This window comes from Lissotriton helveticus, chromosome 5_1, assembly GCF_964261635.1.
Source record: "Lissotriton helveticus chromosome 5_1, aLisHel1.1, whole genome shotgun sequence".
NCBI classification, from domain to species: domain Eukaryota; kingdom Metazoa; phylum Chordata; class Amphibia; order Caudata; family Salamandridae; genus Lissotriton; species Lissotriton helveticus.
The window spans coordinates 1,549,422,281-1,549,441,298 of NC_136065.1; the positions used below are offsets into that span (position 1 = coordinate 1,549,422,281).

Genomic DNA, 19,018 nt, shown 5'->3' on the forward strand with positions numbered 1-19,018 from the left:
CCGGCGCTCTCCTCCATGCCATTGGCCCGTGAGGTCTCGGTCGAGAGGAAGGTCTGGGTGCTGCTTCGGGACTCCTAAGTCCTCGTGCTCCCACTAGAAGTCGTTGGCCTTGGTCGGCACTGTGCTTCCCTGCCTTTCCAGGAGCCAGAACGACCCCTGCCCAGCTTAAAAAACTCTATGGCACCATGTGCCTCCTATTTGGCCAATCCGATCCTCCCGGCATGACTTCAGGCCCCCGGAGCTTAGAGGAGGCTCCATCTGTTTCTGCGCCATTGGCTCTGGCACCTATACCCCCTAATGGATCCAGACCGGTGCCAGATGTGCTACTGTGACCTTCCCTGGCGTTAGCCCCCGCGTCGATACACCGGATGCCCCCAGTGCCCCCCGGCGGCACCAGCACCATTCTTATTTCCAACAACCCGGAGCCGGATCGACAGCTCGTGTGGGTCCTAGGTTGGTTCCTCTCCCTTATTTTGAAAGGCTAGGAATGGAGGCAGATTAGGAGGGGTCGCTGGATCCTTCAGAAGACCAGCCTGAGCATGAAATGTATAGGGGTGAGGCCAGTGGGCTGGATACCTCTCCAGCTTCTGGCGTTCTCCCCCTACTGTTACTACAGAGGAGAAAGCTTCATATACTGTGGTGGTGAGAAGGGCAGCTAAGGTTCCTGGACGTTCAGCTTTTTTTGGTGGAAGTCAAGTCTAACATCTTGACAGAGGTTCTGCAGCTGGGTGTCATTGTCTCGGAACCCCTCTTGCTTTTCAACGAGGCCCTGACTGATGTCCTCCTGGGAACCTGGCACAAGCCCAGCATAGGGGCTCCTCTGAATAAGATAATTACCAGCTGCCATCGCCCTGCCCTGGGCGACCCAAAATTCCTCATCAACCACCCTACCCCCGAGAGCTTGGTGGTCCAAGCCTCTACCTCACATGGCGTGTTCCATTCCGCCCTCCGGGTCAGGGAATCCAAAAGGCTGGATAGTTGGAGCAAGAAAATGTTTTCTTCCACCAGTATTGCATTGTGGTCGTTGAACACTGCATGCCTATTGGGCTGTTACGCCCACTCCTTGTGGGAAACGGTTGCGCAAGTGCTGCCTCAGGTCTCGGAGTAGGCCCAGGCCATTCTCTCCCAAACAGTATCAGATGGGAGAGATGCAGCAAAGATCACAATTTGTTGTGTGCTTGACATCACGACTCGGTGGGTAGAGCAATGTCATCAACGGTGGCTGTTCGACGCCACGCCTGGCTAACAGCGCCTGGCTTTTCTGGGTATGTTCAGGCCTCCCGTATGACATGCCCTTTGATCACTCCTGTCTCTTTGGAGGCCAGCCAGACATGGCCCTGGAGCGCTTTAAGGACTCACAGGCTACTGCCAAGTCAATGGGCCTCTCCATGACCACCTCTACCTCGGCTTTGGCGCGTCAGCAATATCCAAGACACAAGACCGTGCAAGTTCAGCAACCTCTGTTCAACCCGTGGATCAGGCAGCCAGAGGTCAAGTCAGTCCACTTCTGCCCCTGCAGCCTCCAAACTTTTCTAGTCTGGTATTTCAAGATTATAAACGACCAGTTGCCTGCAGGATCAGCCATCACTTCCACCACTGGCAAAAACATCACATTGGACAGGTGGATTCTTCAGATGGTCCAAAAGGGCTACTCCCTCCCCTTTGAGACTACACCTCCCTCCATGCCTCCAATTTATGACTGGCTGACGGAAGACCACCTGAACTAGCATCAGGAGGACGTCAGGACTCTCTTGGCTGAGGGAGCAATAGAGAGGATTCCGGTGCCGGAAGTAGGCTGTGACTGCTTTTTCAGCTACTTTCTGGTCCTGAAAAAGGACAAGGTCCTTCGTCTTATTCTAGATCTGCGAGACTTCAACTACTTCCTCATAAAGGAAAAGTTGAAAATGCTCAATCTGACTCAGGTCTGTCTGCCCTAGATCCCAGAGACTTGGTTAGCGTTGGACTTGCAGGATGCCTATTTTCACATTCCAGCCCTGCCTGCCCATCAACATTACCTGCAGGTTCACGGTAGGCCACAAGCACTTTCAGTTCACAATGCTCCCATTTGGCCTTACCAACCTTCCTCGGGTTTTCACCAAGGTGATGGTAGTGTTCGCAGCTCATCTGCGCAGATCAGTGGTACCAGTATTTCCCTAGCTCACCCTAGACTGTCCTCTCCCACCTCCAGACTACGGCAAACCTCCTGCTTTCACTGGTGTTCACTATCAATGTACCGAAGTCAGGAGCTGTTCTGGACACAATGCAGTTTTGGGCCTATCCTCCCGAGCGGCGAGTCAAGGGTATTCAGGCTATAAAACGAATGTTTCAGCCTCTATCCTGGATTACGGTGAGACTGACTCTGAGGCTGTGGCACCTCATGGCCTCCTGCATCCTGCTCGTTATGCATGCCAGATGGCATGTGTGTGCTCTGCAGCGGGACCTGAAGTTCCAGTGGGCGTAGCATCAGGGGAATCTCTCTGAAATGGTCCAGATCTCGGACAGAACTGTACAGGACCTGCAGTGGTGGCTGATCAACCGTGATTTGATGTGAGGCAGACCCCTCTCCCTTCCCCTACCAGATCACACAGTAGTGATGGATGCATCACTCCTGGCCTGGGGCGACCATCTGGGAGAGGTGGAGATTAGAGGACTTTGGTCTCAGGCGGAATCCGGACTCCACATCAACTTACTGGAGCTCTGAGCAATTTTCTTGGCATTGAAAGGTTTTCTGCCTTCCATCAAGGAGAAGCTGGTTCAGGTGTTCATGGAACAACACCACCACCATGTGGTACTGAAACAAGCAGGGTGTGGTGGGGTATTGAACCCTTTGTAAAGAGGCCCTGAATCTCAGCACATGGCTGGAACAGCAGGTCATACCCTTGTGGTTCAACACCTGGCAGGTTCCCTGATTGCCATGGTAGACAAACTCACCCGTAGATGCCTAGCGGATCACGAATGGCATCTCCATCCGGAGGTGTCGCAAGGTCTCTTTCAGAAGTGGCCAGAGCCTTGGTTAGATCTGTTCACCTCTGCCAGGATCGCCCAATGTCAGTAGTTTTGCACACTTTAGTTTCCAAAGTGACACTCACTCCGCAACACTTTTAGTCTTGAGTGGAGCTCAGCCCTCTTGTCCGCCTTTCCTGTCCAGAGTGCTCAAGAAGATCAGTAGCAACGAGGCCTAAGTCATTCTAGTGGCTCCGGACTGGGCATGGAGAGTCTGGTATCCCAATCTTCTCCAACTGAGCATCGACTGTCCTTTCGGGAGGATAGCATTCAACCTGCCTCCCGAAGTCTGCTATGTTATTTTGGCAGTCAGACGTCCCTCTACCATGACTGTGTATGCCTGCCGGTGGCAAATATTTGCAAAATATTGTACAGAAAGGTCTATTGATCCTCTGTCTGCTTTCCTCTCTTCCAAGTCCTTCTCTTTGTTTCTACCCTTGCTCTGCTTTGGGCACGCTGAAAGGGTATGTGCTGTCCCTGTCTGCCTTCTTGAGACTGCCAGACTAACCCTCTTTATTGAAATCCCCTATTGTAAATACATTTCTTAAGATGCTTTACATATGTTCCCACCTGCCCCATTCATCATGCCTCAGTGGGACCTTACTTTGGTTCTCGCCTTCCTCATGGGTGCTTCGTTCGAACCTCTGCGCAACTGCCCCCTCCGGTTGCGTACCATCAAAACAGTCTTTGTGGTGGCAATAACTTCTGCCAGGAGGGTGAGCAAATTGAAGGCTCTGTCATCTAGTCCTCTTTACCTGACCATTTTCTGTGATAGGTTGGTGCTTTGCACTAAGGCCTCATTTATACTGAAAGCGGTAACACCATTCCACGTGGGACAATCAGTCACCTTGCCCACTTTCAGTACTCCTCTGCACCCCTCTCAGGAGGAGGAGCTACTCCACCATCTGGGCCTAAAGAGAGCATTGTCGTTCTACCTTGACTGCACTAAAGAGTTATGGGTCGGCGACCAACTCTTCATGGAGTACTTTGGATCAAAGAAAGGTTGTGCTTTGCAGAAGAGGACTAACTTGTGATGGGTCGTCCTCTGTATTAAAATTTGCTACGCTCTAGCCAAGAAATGGCCTCCTGATGGCTTAAGAGTTCATTCCACCAGAGCCAAGTCTGTGACCACAGCATTGCAACGCGGTGTTTCAGGCCTTGATATTTGTCACGCACCAACGTGGGCATCACTGCACTCGTTAACTAAGCATTACTGCCTGGACAGTCAAGTCCGGAGGGACGGCTTGGTCTAAACTAGTCAAAAGTCCCTCCTCTGGTGATGGTATTGCTTGGGTATCTATTCTAAAGTAAGGAATCTGCTACAGTTTTCTCTATCAGATGGACATGTTACTTACCTTTGGTAACGCCTTATCTGGTAGAGACATGATCTAGCCACATATTCCTTACCCACCCACCCATCCTTCTCGCGAACAGGTTGTTATGGTCAGAGATGATCCCTTTCAGGGCCCTAGTTGTTCAAGACTCACCACTGTCAGTGCACTTCATGGCTCCACGCTGCTGGTGTGGAAAGTCATGAAAAGTAACTGGCGTCAGCGCGCCGAGGTGGCACCTATCTGTATAGGTGATGCAGACGTCACATGGAGACGACCGTTGCCACCTACTGGAGTGCAAGGGTATTGCTCAAGCAAAAGGCTCTCGGATCCAGCCTGATAACTGGGAAATTCTAAGGTAAGGAATCAGTGGCTGGATCATGTATCTACCAGATAAGGTGTTACCGAAGGGTAACTTGTCTTTTTTGTTGCCTTCATTTCTTGTCTGCTTTTGTGTGATTAATGCACAAAATGTAGGGCAGGAGGCTTCTGAGTACTGTTGTGTTCGAGGCATATGGGCTGCAGATGGTACATTTATGAATAGATCGCCATCTGGTGTTGGGCTCGGATGATTGCACTTGTTTTTCTTCTGGAGAAGTCTTTGTCGTCATAGATGACTCCTCCTCTTGGTGTTAGTGCGCATGGGCATCGGCTCCATCCTTAGATTGTTTTTTTCCGCCATCGGGTTCGGATGAGGATCGAAGCGCTCCGGACCGACTTCGATAAAGAAGGTTATATTCGGCGCGTAACCCTTTCCAATTCGACGGTATTGTTATCGAACGCGACTTCACTTCCATACCGATGCGTTTCGAAGGACGACGACTACGAGAAACTCGAAGTAGTCCAGCCCGGGGTCCATGGAAAGGACTCCAACGTGTGGTGCTAAGTTCCCACACAAGGACCTACACGAGGTGTGCAACCTCTGCTTGTCCCCTGAACACGAATCCAGGGACTGTGAGGCCTGTGCAGCGTTCTCTTCAAAATCAACGATTAGAAACCGTCGAGCCCGAAGACACGATGTATCGAGAATGCAGTCACAAGCAATCCCGGAGCTGTTCGAGGACCAGCACCCAGAAGAGGAGGAAGAAGAGGCCGACGAGGCGGGGTCTGAAGTGGACGAGTCCGACGTCGAGGAAATCGACGTCCAACAAACCGTGAGTGACGACGTCCCTTTACCAAAGAACAGACCCCGCACGGTGTCGACCCCGCCCTCCAGCCCGGTCAGACAACCGAAAAAAGTTTCCGACGCCCCGCCTTCGAGCCCGGCAACGAAACCGAAACCGAAACACTCGGTCTCCCATCATGGTGGTTCCGAGAAACGGACCACATCGACACCGAAGCTCCAAGTCAAGGAAAGCTCGAAGTCGAAGCAGTCCATGTCGACACCGAAACATGTTTCGACGTCGAAAACACCCTCGACACCGGGGACATCTTCGCTACCGAAGACATCGGATCCGAATAAAATCTCGGTGCCGAAAATACAAATGGACAGTCAGAAGAAAAAACACCTTTCGGAACCGAAAACTGCGGTACCGACACAGGAATACAAGACCGATCCTAAACAAAAGACTCTGTTTATTGATCCAAAAACTGGCAAGGTAGTCACAGAACTACCTAAAAAGAGGAAGAATGAACATTCGGACGACAAAACTCATCCGAAGAAGAGAACAATGGGGACAAATACAACTCCTCCCCCTTCTCCAAAACCTAGACACACACCATCTTCTCCTCTTCCTCACAATAGACCAAATATTCCTCCCACACGACCATCTACACCTACAACAGATGTAGAGAGTGACACAGGGGAGGGGGAACATCCTGGGGATGATGAAGACACAATCCCAGAGGAGGCAGACCCATGGGAAGAGTACAATGTAGGGTCAGATAACGATAACGACCCTGAAATGTATCCTTCAAAACCTTCACCTCCTGATGATAATACTGGTTTTGCGCAACTCCTTAATAGAGCAGCAACATATCACAAGGTAGAACTACATGCAGAACCTCAAATAGAGGATTTCTTATTAGAAACACTACCTACTGCACAAAGAACATCAGGAACACTACCAATGCTTAAGGGCCTTCTCAGTCATACATCAGAGATATTCAAAGACCCAGTGAGGGCTAGGGTACTGAACCCAAGAATCGATAAGAAATATAGGGCAGCTCCAAAAGACCCAATATACATTAAAGGGCAAATTCCTCTACACTCACTAGTGGTCACAAACGCGCGTAAGAGAGCAAACTCTTTATCTACAGGAGAAGCTCCACCTCCTGACAAAGAGTCTAAGCTAATAGATGCCTCTGGCAAGAGAGTAGCATCTCAAGCGGCAAACAGCTGGCGCATAGCTAATACGCAAGCACTACTTGCAAGGTATGACAGAGCGCATTATGATGAATTAGAAAAACTCATCACACATCTCCCTAAAGAACATCAAAAGAGGGCAGATCAACTCATACAAGAAGGGAAGTTAATTACTAACACTTCCATAAAGTGCGCCCTAGACGCGGCAGACACTGCAGCAAGAGCTACAAACACAAGCATCATGTTAAGGAGACATGCATGGCTTAGGGTATCAGGGTTCAAACAAGAGGTACAAACATCGTTACTGAACCAACCTTTTGATGGGAAAACACTTTTCGGCACAGGGACAGATGAGGCCTTAGAAAAGATGAAAAAGGATACGGAAACGGCTAAATCAATGGGAGCATTGCAACAGCCGACACAAAGAGGTTCCTTACGTAGGTCCACCTATAGAGGAGGATCCAAAAATACAGGTACAAGCCAGCTACAAACCTCTTTTACACCTACATCACCCAGAGGTAATTCTAGAGGTAGTTACAGAGGTAACAACAACAGGGGTAGAGGTCGCGGAAACAACAACAACCGCAACTCTCCAACCCCAAAGCAGTGACTTCATACAGCTCCCCCCAGACCATATAACACCGGTCGGGGGACGCCTATCACAGTTCCTACCTGTCTGGGAAAACATCACATCAGACAGGTGGGTGAGACAAATTATCCAACATGGTTATTGCCTGGAACTCACATCTACCCCACCAAACATCCCCCCCAAACAGCGTCCAATGAAACAAGATCACCTGACACTGTTAAAGCAGGAAGTACTATCCCTGCTAGGAAAGCATGCCATAGAGAAGGTTCCACAGCACCAACAAGGAACAGGAGTATACTCCCTATACTTCCTAATTCCCAAAAAGGATGGGTCTCTAAGACCGATACTGGACCTAAGACCTCTCAACGCATACATTAATTCGGAACATTTCCACATGGTCACGCTCCAACAGGTACTTCCTTTACTGAAGAAAGGGGACTTTCTTTCTACACTGGATCTAAAAGACGCTTACTTTCATATCCCGATTCACAAAGCCCACAGGAAATACCTCAGGTTTGTGGTAGAAGGACAACATTATCAGTTCAAAGTCCTTCCGTTTGGTGTCACAACGGCACCAAGGGTGTTCACAAAATGCCTGGCAGTGGTGGCAGCTCACCTAAGAAGACAACAAATACATGTCTTCCCATACTTGGACGACTGGCTAATAAAGGCCAAGTCACAAGAGGAATGTCTTCAAAACACACAAAAGACAATTCAGCTACTACACCAGCTAGGGTTCACGGTGAACTACACAAAGTCACACCTACAACCAAGCAAGGTTCAACAATATCTGGGGGCTACTATAGACACAGAAAAAGCCAAAGTATACCCCAATCCAGTCAGGATCCAAACAATGCTTACTATCATTCAAAGATTCCAGCCACAACACTCACTACCAGCAAGAGTGTTTATGCAGCTATTAGGTATGATGTCATCCTGCATACTGCTAATACCATATGCCAAACTACAAATGCGTCCGCTACAAGAATGCTTAGCGACACAGTGGAATCAGGCTCAAGGACAGATTACAGATCTGGTGTTGGTAGACGACCGCACACACCGCTCTCTGAAGTGGTGGAACACAACAAACATTGCCAAGGGGCGGTCGTTCCTAGAACCAATTCCACAGGTGACAATAACAGCGGACGCATCGCTCACAGGATGGGGAGCACATATGGAGAAATACACAGTACAAGGAAGGCGGAGTGTGCAGGAAAAAAGACTGCACATCAATTACCTAGAACTACTAGCGGTGTTTCTAGCATTGAAAGCCTTCCAAATACATGTTACCAACAAAGCAGTCCTGATCAGAACAGACAACATGACAGCAATGTATTATATTCAAAAACAGGGGGGGACGCACTCTCTCCAACTATCCAGACTAGCACAGGAAATCTGGAGATGGGCCATTCCTCAAAACATCTATCTGTTAGCCGAACACCTACCAGGAGTCCAAAACCAGATAGCAGACATCTTAAGCAGACAGTCGGAACAAATACACGAATGGGAACTGCACCAACAAATACTGCAGCCATTCTTCCAAAGATGGGGACAGCCAGAGATAGACCTCTTTGCCACTCATCAGAACGCAAAATGCCAAAGCTTCGCGTCCAGGTACCCGCACCACCTGTCGCAGGGCAATGCGTTATGGATAAATTGGTCCAACAAATTTGCATACGCTTTTCCCCCTCTCCCACTAATCCCATTAGTGGTCAGAAAACTACAACAACACTCAATGACCATGATACTAGTAGCACCCACGTGGGCAAGACAACCGTGGTTCACCACGCTCCTGCAACTCTCACAAGTGCCACATCAAAAGCTACGAATTCTACCCATGCACCTTACACAGAACCATGGAGAAATAATGCACCCAGATCCCACACAATTGAACCTAGCGATCTGGCTCCTGAAATCCTAGAATTTGGATACTTAGATCTACCCCCAAATTGCATGGAGATAATTAAACAAGCGAGACGTCCCACCACCAGAGCATGCTATGCAGCTAAGTGGAAGAGGTTTGCTATACACTGTACTAATAACAATATCAACCCTCTGGACGTATCAACAAAGGAGATTATCTGCTACTTATTACACTTACAGCAATGTAATCTAGCGTACACATCTATCAGGGTACACCTAGCAGCTATAGCAGCGTACCTACAAAACAGGCAGCACATATCACTGTTCAGAGTACCAGCGATAAAAGCCTTCATGGAAGGCCTTAAAAGAGTCATTCCACCAAGATTATCACCTTCCCCAGTCTGGAACCTCAACGTAGTACTCACCAGACTAATGGGGCCACCTTTCGAACCGATGCATAGGTGCGAAATACAATTCCTTACATGGAAGGTGGCTTTCCTTATAGCCATTACCTCACTCAGGAGAGTAAGTGAATTACAGGCATTGACAATACAAGAACCATTCCTACAGTTACACCAGAATAAAGTGGTTCTTAGAACAAACCCAAAGTTCTTGCCTAAAGTAATTTCAGCATTTCACATCAACCAGCCAGTGGAACTACCAGTCTTCTTTCCAAAGCCACAGACGGTAGCAGAAAGGGCTCTACATACACTAGATGTCAAAAGAGCCATTTTGTACTACATAGAAAGAACACAAAACTTCAGGAAAACTAAACAACTATTTGTAGCATTTTCCCCAAAACATAAGGGCAATCCTATCTCTAAAGCAGGCATCGCTAGATGGATTGTAAGATGTATACAAATATGTTACATTAAAGCAAAGAGAACATTAACTGTTCCTCCTAGAGCTCATTCTACACGAAAACTAGGAGCATCTATGGCATTCTTAGGGAACATTCCCCTAGATGACATATGTAGAGCAGCAACTTGGTCTACACCACATACATTCACAAAGCACTACTGTGTTGATGTACAGGCTGCACAACAAGCCAGAGTGGGCCAAGCTGTATTAAAAACTCTATTTCAAACAGTTGCGACAGACACTGGTGACCACCGCTAGGGAGGTAACTGCTGTACAATCTATTCATAAATGTACCATCTGCAGCCCATATGCCTCGAACGGAATATGCTACTTACCAGTATGCATCTGTTCTTGGCATAGAGGGCTGCAGAGTGGTACATGCCCTCCCTGCCTCCCCGGAAACCTGTGTCTGTCCCAACATTATCTTATTTAGATACACTTACATGGGCATATCTTTATGTATTATACTACACTTGCTCCATCTAACCCTACTATGGCAAAACAATCTAAGGATGGAGCCGATGCCCATGCGCACTAACACCAAGAGGAGGAGTCATCTATGACGACAAAGACTTCTCCAGAAGAAAAACAAGTGCAATCATCCGAGCCCAACACCAGATGGCGATCTATTCATAAATGTACCACTCTGCAGCCCTCTATGCCAAGAACAGATGCATACTGGTAAGTAGCATATTCCTTAAACTACCTGCTGTCACAAATGATAACTGAAGTTATGCATTTGTTCAGTTGTATCCGTGCAGTTCAGTGACAGTCAGGCATTGCTATGATTGAAGTAGTAGTGGGTAGGATCCCGAAATTCACTACACTTATTGTTAGCTTGGCACAATATCAAGCCAATTGTACAGTGGGTAAGCCCCCATGCGTTATATCGGATCACCTAAACCTTAAAGTATTCATTTTGACTCGAGCAAAGGCTTGCATAACCTTGTGTAGTGTTTCATAAAGTGCAAACAAATCTAGTTTTGTAAAGTATTCTCTTTGGAGTAGTTATAGTGCCAGTTTTGTCTGCTTAGGGCACATGATGACAGTCTCATACACAGTGCTAAGTTTGTGCTGGAGTTTGCCAGGTGTCAGCAGCAGCAGCAATTATTTTCCAAAACCTGCACTTTTTTATTCTGTTGCAACACGTGGTAGTGTTGTATGCTTAATATGAAGTAGCGCACATAAACTGTCTTTTACAATTCAATGTCTGTTTTTTAGATGATGATACCAGCATGCCCAGGCTATTCTTACAGTTTTGGGTGTCCTGGAATAGTCCAAATTGTCACATTCGTAGGAGTGATAGAGTTGCAGGTAGTGTCAGTACTGGCATTTTGCAGTGTTGTCACGAAACTGGTGTGGCCTTCTTAAACATATCTCGGCCCAGTCATTTATTATATATATATATATTTGGAACAAATTAAGCACTACACACCTTGCAGGTGGTATGAGATTCCTAAGGAATCACCAGCATGTAATAGGTTTGGAAATGTATCTTGTCAGTAGTCTGGCAGTCTAAAACCACCACAGTATTGAATTTGTTTGATGACAGCAGATGCTTACAAATAAGCGGGTGGCAAAGCTTTTGATGGGTTACGAACATCAGAGTTGCAAGGCTGTTTTGGGCTTCATACTGCGATTTTCACATCTTTCTTTACACTTAAGACATTATATTTCTGTGATCCAGGAAAATTGGAGTGCTTTTGCCCCAGACTTCAAAGAGCTTGATGAGAATGTGGAATATGAGGAGCGTGAATCAGAGTTTGATATTGAAGATGAGGACAAGAGTGAACCTGAGCAGACAGGTAATTACTGAGACAAATTTTGTTTAACATGTGTGGCATCCACAATGTCTGTGTGAGGCCCTTTGATTTATCCGTGGGACAATCAGCAGAAACGTCCAATATATTGTGTGGGTACTTTTATTTACTGAAGGAGCTCTAGGGGACTAATTACTGGTACAAACAACTTGGGTCAGCAGTTTAGATATGGCATGACCACTAAGTAACACTTGGCATACTCAAAGTAAAGTCTGAGCTCTTATGTTTATAAGAGTTACAAGTCCTCACCTTTATCCGTTTACTTCCTGCTAGTGAAAAGATCAGAATTGCAAAACATAAATATACAATCTATGAAGTTGGATGTGTGATATCTGGCCTCTGTCATATCTTGGTAGCCATAGTTGTACTGTAAGAAACATTTGGCAAGTTAGAACAACTTACATGGATCCACCATGTTGTTAAGATCCACACGTTATTCTCCATGGACACTATTTTCCTTGCATATGGTTCACTAGCTAGCAACAAGTACATGTAACATCATACACTATTCTGCCTACTGGATAAAGTAGGAACCCTAAGTTTTCGGGGATTGGTGACCCTCTCCAGGGTTTGAGATAGAAGGCTTGTGCTCCTTAACTATCATTAAGCTGACGTCCACTCTCAGATATAGTGGAAGAGGTGGCTGTTGGGTGGTGTGAGAAAATGCCTCTTTTTGGTTGGATAGCCCCGCCCACTTTTTGTCTGGCTTTGATGTGGTTTCAAACGTAGTGCACAGGGTTCCTGACAACCAGGTTCCCTGTGCCATTGCTACTTCCCTAATAACAAATTCCTAATTGGCATTTCTGCCCCAGTAAGTCCCTAGTAAATGGTATTCTTTAGTATCTAAGGCCTGGGAGCTGGAGAGGGTCCCCTGGGAACTCATGCGCCGGGACCATACCACACTTCCCTGGCATCTTGTATGCCCCTGTTAGGTGGCCCCCTGGGTGGAGAACCCCTGCTCTCTGGGACCAAAAACAATGCACATTCTGGGCAGAGGTGTCACACCTCCTCCCCCAGAATTGTCCAGTGCTCAAAAGGGGAGCTTCAAAGGCCTGTCGTCTTTGTAATGCAACACCCAGCCTCTGCTGGTAGCAGCTGAGCTAAAAAACGGTGATGGATCAAGCCCTGATCTGTTGACTGGGTAGGAGTGTTCTGATTAACTCAGATACTCTGTCCATCACCACCCCCTTTTTGAATCGGTAGCAGCGGATGGCAGCCCACAGTTTGGGTGGGAGAACAGGGGGGAAAACCTAAGAAGAAAAGGAGATGTACCCACCTCTACCTACCCCACCCCTAAGGTGGGGGAGGGGATGTGAAGCACACCTTTCAGTCCCCGCGTTCTTGAAAATATGGAGACCCCTCGAATGAGGGCTAGGTATATGTCCCCCTCCTAAAGTAGGGGGGCATAATAGAGTTTATAGTCACGCTCGGTAAGGTGCCCAATGGCCCTACCTGCTACTCCCCTAAATTCTAGTATTTAGGTGGCTCTCCCAGATCTGGAAACTAGATCTGTGATGACCTACCAAGAAAGAAGACAACCCTGCACAGAAGACTGAAGACGACTGCCTTGGCCCCAGCCCTACCAGCCTGTCTCCAGCTGTGACAAACCTGTGATCTGTCTTGCAGCTAGTGACCTTTGAAACCCCTGAGATGACTTTTGCCTTCAACAAAAGACTCCACTCTCCCGTGGACAGCTGACCTGTCCAGAAGAAAACAACAACAAAGACTCCGGATCCAGGCGGAACAGCGACTCGTGCCCTCTCTGCACCCGACACCCATGGCCCAAGTCTAAGTGGCCCACCTGCCCAGTGAGGTCTCCCCAGCGACCAGGACTCTGAATACAGTGTTGGCTGACCTCCCCGAGGGTGCCTGCAAAGTGAATCTGAAGGGTCCCCCCCACTGCGACCGGCCCAGTAAGAAGATTTCTGATTTCTAAAGGCACCCCTGGGTGAGATGGACCAGCGGTGCCCCTGTAACCCCCAATACCTCAACTTACCTGTGCTGTCGCTGGTGTTCTGCCTTGACTCTCCGATTCAACGCCTTCTGCCTGTTTCCAAAACAAAGAAACTCCATAGGATTGCTTTGGGCGCCCAACGATGTGTTTGTACCCTGCCCCCAACCACCCCTGTACCGCTGGTGGTGTATGTTTGATGCTACTTAGTGTCTACCCCCGTGCTGGTCCTGAACAACCAAAGCATGGCCCCTGCACCCGTTCCACTTACCTACAGCAGCGTGGTTGTAAGGACCCCCAGTCTTCATTGGAACACATTGGGTCGAACTGAGAGCTTGCACCGGCTGCCCTTGCGCAGCTGGTGGTGCAGGTACTTACCTACTCCTTGCCCACTACTAATCTTTGGTCCCGAAGACTGGAACTGTAAGGTGCATACTTACCTGGTTAACCCCCAAACTGTTTTCCCGATAGGATAACATTGAACTGTTCTGAAAATAGTGTCGTTTTTTCAGAGTGCAAAGTATTTTTAATTAAAAACGTACTTACCTTATTGCGCAGATCATGGTCTTAAAATAAAGTACAAACAAAGTATCATTTTCTAAAATTGGTCTGGATCTCCATCTTTGAGTCGTGTGTCCATTATTGAACACTGCTGAGCAAAAAATGTCTAATAGAGCAAATTAGGTTTTACCTTAAGCTCTGTAGACTTTTTGGGAACCCTGGACTCGTGCACTGTATTAACACCTAGTGACAATACCATATACAGAGCCAGCCTTCTACAGGGGGAATACACTTTTTGTTATTTTTACCATTATATTTATGAGCGTAAGTATCAAATTTAATGTGACTGTGTATAGGAAGAAAGCTCTGTATATGGTATGCCACTAGGTGGTTACATGGAGAGCATAGTCAGGAGTTTCCCAGTAGTGTATGGAGTGGTGTGGCTCACTGGTTAGAGTCGGCCCGGGACCAGGGTTCAATTCCCGACCCTCGTGGACCAGGGTCAGCGGACTCGATAATTCTCGCCTTGGTGCCTACTCTAACCAGGGGTCCCACTCGGCAACTCTGGGCATTAGCTTGCCTAATCTCCATAACGGCCCCATCAACGCCGGGGATGCCTGGCTTCACCTTGGGGACTCACAGTAGGGGCCATCCCACAGGGAAAAGCCAGGACGGGTTCCCCAGCGGTATACCGCGCCAGGATACTCCGGTAGTAATTGAGCGTGTTACAAAACAGCTTATAACATAACATAACATAAAACCCAAAGTGCTCCATTAGTGGTAGTGTGGGCGAGCAGTCTTAGGCCTAACACAGTGGAGTGCAAGACATTTATTGCACAACATTGATCAATAATGGACTCATGACTCAAAAAGGATAACCACACCAATTTTATAAATATAAGCTTTCTTTGTGTTTTATTTTAAGACCAAGATCTTCGCAATAGGCTAAGTATATTTTTAAATAAAAATACTTTTCACTTTCAAAAGTCGACACAGTGGAGTTTGTCTAATGTGGGCACACCTCCTAGCCATGCTACGTGTTCCCTCCGGTTCTTCTGCCAAAAGTGGGGGTGTAAACCGGGGGCTGCTATCTGCTACTAGCAGCAGAGTCAGAGGCAGAGGCAGAGGCAGGGGCTGGGAGGGTGGGGGTTGCATTACAAAAGTGACAGGCCTGTGAACATTCCCCTTTGAGCCCTGATCCTGGGGGAGGAGGTGTGAAACCTCCGCTCAGGGTGTGCATTGTTTCTGGTCAAGAGAGCAGAGGCTCTCCACCCAGAGGGTCCAGAAACATGAACGTGTGTGGCAGTCTGCCTAAAGCCAGTCAGTGACCACACCAGGGTCGGTTAGATTTCAGGGGGCACCTCTGAGGTGTCCTCTGAGTACGTGGTTTAATCAATCTCACACTGACATTAGTGTGGATTTATTACAAGGAGCTGTTTGGTACCAAACACTGCTGGTTTCAATGAAGCCATCATGGTGCTTCAGAACTCAAGTTGTCGAGTTTCCAGTCCATGTACTCCTTATGGCTTCCCTGGCACTTAAAATATTTAAGAATTGACTTAAGTATTGTTGGGACATATCTACTCATTCAGATATGCCCTCAGCTGTGGTATAGTGTACCCTACCTTAGGGTCTGCCAGAGGGGTGCTACTTGCTGGCATGGCACCCAGACAGGGTATCATGCAGACTTTGTCGTTTTTCACCTCCCAGGGGCATACAAGCTGCAAGGGCAGTGGCATGGTCCTAGTGAGGAAGTCCCAGGAGACCCTCCTCAGCTCCCGGGCCCTAGGTACCGAGGGTACCACTTCCTAGAGACTTACAGGGGGCAGAAATACAAATTATGGATATATTTTTCGGTGAGAAGCCCTGGCACAGGGGATATGGTTGACAGGGTCCCTGTTCACTAAAATTGAAACAACATCAATTTCCAGGCAAAACGTGGGGGCTAGCCATGTACAAAGGCACTTACTCACACTGTGAGTTGGGACAGAAATATTGCCTACATGTGCTAGGGCAAGGTGAATCCCGGCCCTATATTGATCTCTTGGCAACTAACTGTTGAGCCATTGTATGCTTTTGATTTATCTGTCAGTGAGCAATACAATCATACATGCTCATTAGGGAGTCTCCTTGTCGATTGGTTTGTGACCCCATGGTTTTCATCTGATGTCGATGGGCATCCAACGTCACCTAAACTGCACTCTTCCCTGGATGAATTTGGAGCCGGCATGCATGTTTGGCTGGATACAGCAACTAAGGCATTTTTGCTTCCCTTTGCGTGAATGTACTTCCAATATCGGGATAGCCTCCTGGGTGATTTGTGTGCTATACAAATGCACATGACATAACATAGGACCGCACAAGTTGGTGGAGGCCATTGGATGAGGAAGCCCAGGTCATCTGTTAACCTTGGAGCCTGCAATGGAACCTTCCTTTTCTTCCCTCAATGTTTTACTGTAGAGGGTTATGGTGTCCTGTTAGGTGGAGGTGTCCAATTTCTACATTTGTGTTTGCATGCTGTTCCTCCTAGCATAATACTGCTAGGAGCTCCACCCCTTACATCTATCTCATTTGTGCCACAAAATTTCCACCATCATGACCTGAGTACACATTTCATCGGAGCTATTAGGATCCAGCTCAGAAAAGGCTCCTTTGTAGCATCAGTAGCATCAGCGTGACATGCACTGATCATGCAGGATCTGATTGGAGAAGCCCTTAAAAAGTACAATTAAAACACTGCACAGAGGCTTATTGGGCACCTCTATGGGATAAGTACTGATGTCTCTGGCCAGTTATAGTTCGTTTTCTCACTGACTGAAAAGAAACTGTATGCTAGTGTAGTTGAGGTGAGGCTGTATTCCGAGGCAAGGATCTGCGGATTACTGGATTCCCACCGGATTGAAGGCAGAGCCAGGTCGAGTCTCCTGCTAGAATGTTTATGTACTGCCTTGAGAGAAAAGGGACATTGCTTGCTGTGTAAAGGGTGCTGCAGTTTGCCCTGCAGAGGAGTTCCTGCCTCAAAGAAGAGACCAGCAGCTCAACTGCTGCAAGGACCTGAGGGAGTGGGGGTGCTTCTGAGCTCTCTGTTGTCAGCTGCTGCACAACGAGAAGGACCATTTACACTCCCTAGGCACCCAAATAAAAGAATCCGCACCTGTAGAGCCTTGTGGTGTGACTTCTTTGAACCCCTCTCTATAAGGGTGCCCTTATTGCCGCCACAAACCTTCTGGGAGTGCCTCCAGCCGAATGGGAAATTGCATGTCCAATTTGTGAGTACCAATAGGTCCTCGCAAATTGCTCATGCAATTTTAAGGGTGCAAAGGTGTCAAAAGGACATGTGTGTGCGGAACATGAAACTTTGAAAATTGCACAAAAGTGCATTTTTCAAAGTTTTTGCAAATTACCATGAAGTTCAACTTCATGGTGATTTGCACCCCCTATTAGCGAAATCGCTATTCATTTTACTTTATTACATTGCATTCAAGGAATAGCAAATTGCAATTCCTTAAATGCAATCTCAATTTAAGAAATCATAAAAATTGCAATTTCTTAAATTGCAAGGAGAAGGTTGTTTCATGCAATGCAAAAGCTAATTTTTCGATCGCAAATGGTCGATTTTTGCGAATCGCACCCTTTGCAATCGCAAAAAGCTTTGATGCATGTGCCTGTTAGTAATTAAGGTAGCTAAATGAGGCTTTGCTGAGCTTTGTGCTCGAAATCATTTCTAAATCTGCAGAGCAGTTGTAGATTTACCAGTGGTTGAAACCCTGACTCATAACTGCCATTGTTCTCCCAAGTCCATTTATCTGCAACTGTGGCCACTCCAACCGTTAGTGGGGGGAAATGACAACTACAATTGTCAGTTCTTGATATAAAGCTTTTTTTAATGCATGTTTGTGGTATGTGTAGCTGTAGATATACGTGCCCTACATACTGCTGCAATCCAGTGTTGGGCTTGGACGTTTGCCAGTTGTTTTTCTTCGTGGAAGTCTTTCCAGTCACGAGGTCAGGTGACTCCTCTTTTCAGTGATAGTGCACATGGCATCGACTCCATTGTTAGATTGTTTTCCCTCAGAGGCTGAGAATGGAGTTTGTAAGCGTAGAACAGAGATGTCCATGCTTATGTATATAAGTAAGAAACTGCAACAGGTACAGGTACCCTGGGAGGCAGGTGGGCGCATGTGAATCTACAGCTCTACATGCCAAGAACAGATGGTTACTGGGTAAGTCAAATTTTCCTTTGAGTCCCATAGTATAGTGACTTCTCCTATGACTGGTAAGGAGCATTGGCATTGCTCCATTGTTCATTTGTTTTCTTTCCTCTCTCTGGTTCGGACGTTTTACTGATCCAGCTCTGAGTCAATGCTTCGTAGTGTTTGTTGTCCGATTTCTTCAGACTATCCTCTCTCATGGGCACTATCACTATCCGCGGTCAGTTTCCCCTCGTTACGACATCCGTCTGGCTCAGCATCTGGGTTTCCACTCGACCCCCCCCCATACGGGATTTTGTGCCTCGTCTTCAATTTTGGTTTTCCTCTCCAACGAGGACCACTCAGTGATGTAAAGGACTCCTTTTCAATACTGTCCTCAGTTCAACTCCAAGAATCCCTGGACCAAACTCCACCAGGTCTCCAACCTCTGCCGTTTGTTGGAGCATGACAGGGCAGCATGTTCTGCTTGCCTTGCCTTCCACTACTAATAGATCTTAAGGTATCAGTGAACCTCAGGAGACCAGCCCCTCAATTCAGGGCCAAAGTGAGCTCCCACTTTGACTCTAAGATAAAAGGGCAGCAG

The 19,018-nt window shown here is 47.4% G+C and overlaps 1 protein-coding gene across 4 annotated transcripts in view; it reads left to right on the forward strand.

Moving 5' to 3' along the window:
• The window catches only part of RBBP5 (RB binding protein 5, histone lysine methyltransferase complex subunit), a 256,733-nt gene that overhangs the window by 149,362 nt on the left and 88,353 nt on the right, over positions 1–19,018 (forward strand). For all 4 annotated transcript variants that reach the window (XM_078644629.1, XM_078644631.1, XM_078644628.1 and 1 more), the window contains exon 10: positions 11,640–11,757. In XM_078644629.1, the coding sequence (XP_078500755.1) occupies positions 11,640–11,757 (118 nt within the window). The remainder of the gene's footprint in view (positions 1–11,639; positions 11,758–19,018) is intronic.